The sequence below is a fragment of the Lolium rigidum genome, chromosome 7, assembly GCF_022539505.1.
Source record: "Lolium rigidum isolate FL_2022 chromosome 7, APGP_CSIRO_Lrig_0.1, whole genome shotgun sequence".
Classification (NCBI taxonomy): Eukaryota; Viridiplantae; Streptophyta; class Magnoliopsida; order Poales; family Poaceae; genus Lolium; species Lolium rigidum.
The window spans coordinates 78,404,329-78,413,502 of NC_061514.1; the positions used below are offsets into that span (position 1 = coordinate 78,404,329).

Here is a 9,174-nt window from a genome sequence, read left to right on the forward strand (position 1 = left end):
GAACTACTCCCTCCTCATGGGAGCGAGCAGCGGTGATGAAGATGGCGGTGGAGATGGCGGCGGTGTCGATGGAGAAGCCTTCCGGGGCACTTCCCCGTCCCGGCGGCGTGCCGGGACAGAGACTCCTGTCCCCCAGATCTTGGCTTCGCGATGGCGGCGGCTCTGGAACTTTTCTCGTACCGTGGCTTATTCCGTAAGGGTTTTCGACGGAGGGGCTTTATATAGGCGAAAGGGCAGCGTCAGAAGGTCGAAGGGGCGACGACACCATAAGGCGGCGCGGCCAGGGGGTGGGCCGCGCCGGCCTATCATCTGGGGCCTGTGTGGCCCCCTCTGGCGGCTCTCGGGTGTTCTGGATGCTTCCGGGCAAAATAGGAACCTGGGCGTTGATTTCGTCCAATTCCGAGAATATTTCGTTACTAGGATTTCTGAAACCAAAAACAGCAGAAAACAGGAACTGGCACTTCGGCATCTCGTCAATAGGTTAGTTCCGGAAAACGCATAAATATGACATATAATGTGTATAAAACATGTAGGTATCATCAATAAAGTAGCATGGAACATAAGAAATTATCGATACGTCTGAGACGTATCACGCGCCATTGGGTGCAGGCGGACGCGGCATGCCCAAGGCATCGGCGCCTGCATCGGGGTCGACGTGAACCCAGGCGGGGGCTCCATATCCCTGCTGGAGCCCGGTGCACCTGCCGCCATTGTGGCCACCCTCGCCGTTGAAAACCCTACTGGGGAGGGGGCAAAAACCCCCGTTGTCGAGGGATCCGCTAGTCGAATCCCGGCGGCTTGAAGAGCGAGGACGGCGGCACTGCGAGTTGCCACGCCGGCCGGCCTCGTGCTCGCGAATGGCGACGGCCGATTCAACACCGGCACGCGACCGACATCGATCTGCGCCGCCGAGTCGCGGCCTCCGGCCTCGTACTCGCGGATGAGGCGCAGGAGCGCCTCGTTGGACCTCGTGGCCGTCGGCCGGACGGCTGGATTCATCGGCGGTGGAGAGGAAGGCGGCAGAGGAGGCAAGGAGGCCATGGTGGCGGTTGATGCGACAGAGCGGTGACTGTCAGTGACAGGAGTGAATGAGGAGAGAGAAGGAGGGAACCAGTGCCTGGAAGTGGGGAGCGAGGACCAAGACAACGCGGCGTCTCCCGCGCTTCTCCACGCGTGCAACCGTTGCACACCGGCATGCAAAATGGCATGACAACGGGACAGACCCGCTGAAAACTGCCAATTCAGGCATTCCTCCAGGGCCTGTCACAGGGTGCTTTGAGAACCGGTTAAGCCACAACGCGAACCTCTTGGAAGCAACCAAACGGCCGGTTTTGGCTGGGCCCGATACGAGCCAACGGGCTCACAGCTTACAAAACGCGCCCCATGAGTCTGCGATGAGACACGGGCGCGGCTCCTTGGGCCGCTATCTGTTTTAGCCTTTTAGGCCTTTTAAGGCATGGAGGGGCCCTAGCTTCTGCGTGGGACCGCGGAACATAGCGGCGGCAGACAGAGATTTTTATCTGCAACTTCGTCCCCAAATCGACGCTCGCCCAAACCCTTGGCTCGCGTCCGATCGCCGCCGGCCGACCTCCCACCGCGCCGCCGGCCCACCTTCCGCCGCGCCGCCGGCCCACCTTCCGCCGCGCCGCCGCCATTCGATTCCCTACCGCTCGACGCTTTCCCCTCCTTCAGCTCTCCCATCGCCGCCCCATCGCCGCCACAGGTCCACATCCCATCCCAGATCCCACCACAGAACTTTCACAATGGCAGGATCCCACGCGCCAGTAGAAAGGATGGCGTCGAGATGCACCCCCGCGACGGCGCGGGCCACGCTCGCGTTCGAGATCGTTGGGTACAGCCTGCACAAGGGCATGCGCGCCGGCAAATTCATCCAGTCACCCCGCTTCTCCGTTGGCGGGCACGAATGGTGCGTCCGCTACTGCCCTAACGGAATTCCGATGGTTGACATCAACAAGGACTACCTCTCAGTATCCCTCGAGCTCCTGAGCAAGCGCGCTGAAGATGTGCCGGTGCTCTTCGACTTGAGGCTCATCAACAGGGCCACTGGGCTGTCTTCATCGCTCAACTACTGCTTGGAATCGCCGCTGGTGCTTAGTTCTCTCGACCCTAGTAAGGACACATTTGCCATGGGGATCATGAAGAAAAGCGACCTGGAAAAGTCTGCTCTACTACAGGATGACTGCCTCTTGATTGAGTGCGACCTAACTGTCATCAAGGAGCCACTTGTTGACCAACCTGTGGAGGTCCAGATGCCACCATCAAACTTGTCTGATAACCTAGAAAAATTGCTAGAGACGGGAGAGGAAGCAGATGTGACATTCAAGGTTAAAGGGGAGGTTTTCATTGCGCACAAGATTGTGCTTGCTATGCGGTCGCCGGTCTTCAAGGCAGAGCTCTATGGGCCGATGAGAGACAACACGAGCCAGAAGATAACTGTCCAAGACATCCAGCCTGCTGTTTTCAAGGCATTGCTGCACTTCATCTACACGGATTCGTTGCCTTCCATGGAAGATGTTCATGATGATGATGACCATAAAGAAATGGTTAAGCACTTGCTAGTGGCTGCTGATCGCTATGCAATTGAAAGGTTGAAGATGATATGTGAAGGCACTCTTTGCAAAAGTCTTGAAGTTGAGTCTGTTGCGACCATGTTAGCTCTAGCTGATCAGCATCAGTGCATCAGGCTAAAAGATGCTTGTGTTGAATTTGTCACCTCTTCAAACAGAATGGATGATGTGGTGGCAACCCAAGGGTATGCGCACCTGAAAAGATCATGCCCTGCTGTCTTAGTAGATATCTATGAGAGAGTAACCAAGTCCCGCAGAATCTAGTATGCTCATCCCGGGTAAAATTTAGAATAGTTTAGCTTAATTGACTTGTGGCACCTGAGATAAACTAGTCTTATCCTTTGAACTTTCACTTTCTAGAGATCTATTGTAAGAGTACCCAAGGCTTGCCATGCCCTTCAGTATTCAGACATCACTTGGAGCTCCTTTTGTGGCTTTCGGTTGAGAATGAGTCTATGCCTTACATGTAGTGATTGGCTCATCCTATCAAATGAAATTATGAATCTTCACTAGTTTTTTGTATTCCAATCTTCTAGTTTTCTCTAACTTACGTCTGCTCTCCTTGATTTCTCTTTATTTAACCAGAGAAACTTTTGAGTTTTTATCAGTTACTTTTGAGAATGTATGAGCTAATGCAGTGATACACTTGCGGGCGAAGGATAAGTCCAAGATTTTAGTTAAAGCAAAGCTAAGTAGAATTGGTTTCCCTACATGATTGGTTGACCCAACAAAGATGGATTAAATAATCATCAGACTTATGGGCCATTTGAAAGGTACTTGTCACAAAGGACGAGATCTGCGCAGGTAGAATCATAATATGTTCATTTGGTCTTCTGTTCATGGATCGTGGTTGTTGGGGTGTGATATGGGCCTTATTATGGACTTATGGGAAGAGTAATGTGAGATCAGTTTAAACCAGACAGTACAGGATGCTGAGAAGGAAAATCAAATTTCTCAATCTCAAAGTTATGTTCTGAGGTGGGTTTAGACCTCAATGCCCCGGCATATCATTTTGAAATGAAGATGTGTTGCCTCAGTGCTCATTATGTTTTTAGCAATATGAGGTACATCAGAGATTATTTGTTGGTAACATAAGTCTGGTCCATTTGCACTGAAGGTCTTTCCTGCCAGGTTTGTACATTACTGATATTCTACATGTTTGACTAGTTGCTCATTAATTGCTTGATGACTAGATTGAGTGGGTAATTTATTTGTGGAATAACGTCAATATTCTTACTATCCTTGTGTGTTTTATTTCTGTTGTTGTTAACTTTTCCAACTTGCCAGCTTTCTGTAGAGGCCTAGAAGGTAAGCAGGCACAATAGCATATATCCAGTAGGTAAGAACTGATCTTGTTTGCTCCAGAGATTAATTTCTGTAATTATTTGCTATTTGAGCGTTCCCTAAAATTAAAGTTGCATTTTAGTAGTTTATAAGGAACATACATGCTGTTTAGTTCTGAGCCTAAACTTGCCACGCTAAGGTTAGAGTCACCGTGGTTTCTTAGATGAGTGCACAATTTCTTAGTTGATTGTTTGGTTGTCACAGTTGTGGCCTTCCACAATTTACTAACATGACCTAGATGCTATGGACACAAAATACTGCCACAAGGTTGTATAAGTATGGTGCTACCTCTTTTAGGCATACTTTTGTCAGAGCTTACTTGTGGCAAAGTTATTAAGTTATTATACCCAACCAAGTGAATAATCAATATGGAACCTGGGCTCCCTGGAACTCTTCAAAAACTCAGATTTTTTTTTCAGTAGTTAGCAAACCTTTAAAAAGTACATGAGTACATGTACATGCCTATAATTTACGTACAATTTTGTATCGAAGTATTATTTAACATGTGATCTACACAAAAAAAGACAAATATGAGAGCAAAATTAAGCCTTTTCTACTTTTTAGAGCCACAAGTTTATTTATTTTGCATAGACCAAAATGTAAGGTATTATTTAACAAAAAATATAGATACTTAATATTTTCCATAATAATTATCTAATGCTGAATTATAGTGCAGTTAAAGCTGCAAACGATTTTGACAACATCCTTGCTGTTCTTTTTGGGGAAAATATCGTTGTTGTTTAAACCGGCCTGTATGATATTCCTTGGGATCTGATCCTCTATGACGGTGGCTTCGTCCTCCGTGCTAGTACTTAAAGGCCGATCACGGTCCAAAATCTGCACTCGTTCGTCCTTTACAATAGGCAGCAAATCGAAATCATATGGTTGAACTGCAACATGCCAACAACCAATGAATCAAATACCTTGTCGCCCTATCTTATTGTTATGGCATCTAATTGTATAGTTCATCACTATTTGACAATTCCTGTCTGCCGATAATAGAACAGCGTATGATGCCTGATGACTAGATGAAGATGCTGTATTCATGGGTTGTAACGTATTCGAAAATGTCAATGGCCATGTGGGATGATATCTGTGGGAATATCTAACCCAGGCCATTGATCCAAAGTTGCCCCCTGCGTTGCAATCGACATTGGACCATGAACGACACTGCATATTTTTGGTCCTTTTCAAGTCAAGAGTGCCAGTGTCGTTGTTTTTACCTGCTTGAACTAGAGTGACCGAAGATATGTCCATGAATCTATAACTAAAATGCATCTATATCTATGTCCATGAATCTATAACTAAAATGCCCCGGCCACCTCCAACTTCCTCGACACAGCAGCAGTACTCGGGTCCGCCGGGCTTCCAAGGGTGGCTGCAGGGGGGCCCTATGCCGCCCATGCAGCCGCAAGGCTTTCACCCGCCGGTGCAGTACCGGCCACCGATGCCGCAGCAGCTGCCCTTCCAAAACCGCTATGGACAGCCGGGGGACCTTCGCAATTCCCTCAAGGGCATGGGCAGTACTACCAGTAGTCCAGTACCCTGTGCAGCCCGTGACTTCAGCGCCTCCACCGCAGAACCAGCAACAAGGGGGTCAAGTGGCTGTGAAGAAAAGGAAGAAAAAGAAGGCACCGAATACGCCGGCTCAGCCGGTATAGGACGGGGTTGCAGCGGCGCAGCCTTTGCCGATGCAGGCCACCATGCCTCAGCCGACCACGCCTTTGGCGGCTGTGGTGGATCCTCCTCAGCCGGTCATAGCTACTCCTTCAGCTGGAGCAGGTTGCTTAGGTGAAAAAGCCGGCCGTTGTTGGAAGTGTGCCGTCAATACACACGCCACTAAGGACTGTAAGGTGATACACTACTGTCTTGTTTGTGACAACGCCGCTCACCCCACTGTGCGGTGTCCTATCTTGAAGCTTCCCAAGCCCGTTGGTTACCTTGTGGGGTGTGCCAACGATGCAACACTGAACCTTCATTTGCCTGACTCACTTCACAAGCCTCACTTGTTGCCTTCGGGAGCGCCGACGGCGCTAGTGCAAGTTTCAGGGGAGATGGTGCCACCTTCAGCAGTTCAGAGTCTGGTGGCTCGACTGTGTCCTGGCCATGCGAACTGGAAGTGGGAAGTGCTTCCGCATGGGGCGAATGCCTATCTTATCGTTATTCCTTCTGCAAACGACTTGGCGAGGATTGACGGTATGCAGATGGGGGTGCCAAATGTTAAAGCTCAAGTTGCAGTTACTTCTTGGAAACGAGAGGATATTAGACCGCTCTTTGTTATGGAGCCAGCTTGGATTCATGTTGATGGTGTTCCTCATACAGTTCGACATTTTCATGGGCTGTGGGCTATTGGTTCTCTCATTGGTTCTACTCTCGATGTTAGTGCCGGTGGCAGCGCGTCTCGTCGAACACCTTGACGCTCATGTCGGCCTCGCCAAGGTAGGAGAAAGTGAGCACGAAGCGGCTTCGAGGTGGTGGTAGCGCACGAACTTCTCTCCGTCGGTGTGGAGGTACATCTTGCCGCGCACGTCGAAGATCACGTCCACAATCCACCGGCAGCAGCCGCAGGCAGCCTCCCGTAGATGCAGCGAGGTCGGCTTGTTGCCAGCGACGAAGTCGGCGAACTTGTCTGGCAGCCTCTGGATGCCAAGTGGGTCGCCCTTGAGGACGACGACGAACTCGAACAGCACGACCCGCTCCTCCTCTTGCGGGTCCGACGACGAAGACGACGGCATCGCAGGCGACGGCGAGCGTGCAGCTCTGCCGCGGCCACGACCACGACCGCGGCCGCGACCTTGGCCTCTACCAGACATGGCGTCGTCTCTTCAGATGGTGGCGGCTAGGGTTGGGGAGAGAGAGACGCTAGGCTTTGTGTGGGAGGGACGATGCGAGAGCGCCCTTTTTGTAGGCTGGAGGGAGGCGGGGGAGCGGCTCATTAACGCCGGCACGGAGAGCTAGGCGCGACGAGACGGTTCGCTGCGCTTCTGCGGAAACTGCACCGCTGCTGCGCGCCAATAACCTCCGTCGCGAGGTAGGCGATGGTTAAGTTAAAATTGAGTGTGCCGCTGACGCGTCGGCCCCGCCAGTCCCCGCTGGCGTCGACTTTTGGGATGTGTGGCTGACAGGCGGCTCCCACGCCTAAATTTTTCGCCTCGCGAGGCGCCGGCGCGCCCGATTCGCGCCCTTCGCCGAGGGGACGGCATGGGGTTTCCGACGCTTCTATTGGGCTCGGAAAAGTGCCGGCGCTATTTGGGCGGCGTGCCAGTATGATCCAATTTTTGCTCCGGCCCCAAAACGCTATTGGGACCGCTATGGGGCGCGCTGGTGGAGATGTTGTAAGAAAAACTTTCAGCACCGACATGACAGAGGAAATGCGAGGAGATGGATGAGGAAGCTTGGCTGCGCAGCAATGGCGGGTGGCAGATATAGAGGATGCAGACTGGGGTTTTGACATCTCATGTACTTGATGTGCAGCAGAACAAGTAATGGAAAGCTGACTGGTCAACCAAAGTATAGTACAGTATACACTTCTGTTTTGACAGCTCATTGCTCGCTTCAACGGCACACCGATCCTCCCTCACGCTACAGACGCCCAGGCAGCTACAGTGCACATGAACACAGTAAGCGTTGAAAATTTAGAGACACGTCAAGTGTAGGTGTCAGTACGGTGGAAATGCACGTGGTGCGCAATAAATGGGCGCGGCAGGGAATACATCGACGATGGTCATATACTTCCCTATATACGATACTCAAGTTCAGTCAGTACTGCAGATGATACAGAGAAGTGGATGTCTAGATTGTGAGAACCAACGGCGTAGAGTCCCTCCACCTGGCGGGATCACTGAAGCTCATGTGCCATTATCACTTTTCGAGATTTGGGATGCTAGACATGCTATGGGATCCTCTCCTCCCGGTGAATTTTCTTTGACCCTAGCTTGATATGAATTGATGAGTGCAATTCTCGGCACATGCTCCTCGTCTATATATCTGATGTGATTTCTATAAAAAGTTTTTTTTATTACCGATTCCTCTGCTCTCTAGACTGTCGTCGACATGGTAATACCTCGATCGGTCCTGCCTCCATCGGCGATCTGACCGGTCGACTGCTACGGTTCCTTGAACCGTATTTTCGGAGACAGAAAATTAAGCTGTAGAGTTGTCCAAAATATAGGTATGGAGCGCTAGTGTAAAGTTTCCCGCGCAGACTTTGGGCCTCAACAAAATTTCTAAACGCAGATTTTGGAGATGCTCGAAGCCCAGCGCTGCAAAATTTGGACCATCTCATTGCCCGCGGCCCGTTTTCAGCTAGGAGCCCGCACTTAACAAAACCACACCCAACGCCACCGAAACCCTGACGCAGCCGCCGGAACTCCCCTCGCCGGCCACGGCCCCTCCGTCTCCCCCTGTCCCGGACCTCCTCCGCTCCGCCTGTCCCACCTCCCATCCGAGCGAGTTTGGCCCGCTCCCAAGCCCCTCCGCACCATATCGTCGGGCGCCGCCAAAGACTAACCGACGGGAGGACGACATACCTTGGCGACGCGGCCGGCTGGCTCGCCGGAGCCCGCGTGCATCCATGCGCGCGGCTCCGCCGAGTTGGCCGGACCACGTCGCGTAGCTTGGCCGAGGGAGTTGGGTGGTGTTCCACGCCGGCGAGGCGTCTCCGGCCAGCAGGACGCGCCGGCAGCGGCGATGCGGGGCACAGAACACCGTCGTCCACTACTCCCTGAGAGGAGCCAGTGGATGAGGTGACCCGGGTGTTCTGTGGTCTCGGCCTGGCCGCCGATTCCGGCAGGCTGCGCTCACCGGCTCCTCCGGGAACAGCATAGGAGAGTCGACCAGCAGGGGTGCGGTGCGCTGTTGCACGCCGGCCACCAGCTCCGGCCCCTTCTCCACATCGACGCCAGCGACGAGCTTGCGTCCACCGGCCAGCTTGCCGCACAGGTGACCACCCCCGCTTCTTTCATTCCTCGTTCCTGGTTTTGGTGCGATGTGGATCTGCCAAGAGCTGGCAATCGTATTTAGAATTTGCATTTCAGAGAAGTTCAGGCTAAAAGTTCTAATTTTGGTGTCCATTTCCGTGCGAGCTAGATGTACATCCAGATACGATTTTAGTTTAGGTTTGCTCAGAACATTGAGTCGTGATGTGCAAGATCAGCTAGTCTGAGCGCTGTCAAGATGCAAACGGTGCTATTGATGCCCATTTGCTCTTCATTGCAGATTGATAAACAAATGTGAAATACTA

At 52.0% G+C, this 9,174-nt stretch overlaps 1 protein-coding gene across 1 annotated transcript; it reads left to right on the forward strand.

The window, feature by feature from the left end:
* Positions 1-1,763: 1,763 nt before the first annotated feature.
* LOC124669921 (BTB/POZ and MATH domain-containing protein 1-like) lies at positions 1,764-2,852 on the forward strand. The gene has a single exon (XM_047206456.1). The coding sequence runs from the start codon at positions 1,764-1,766 to the stop codon at positions 2,850-2,852; it is 1,089 nt and encodes a 362-aa protein (XP_047062412.1).
* Positions 2,853-9,174: the final 6,322 nt, after the last annotated feature.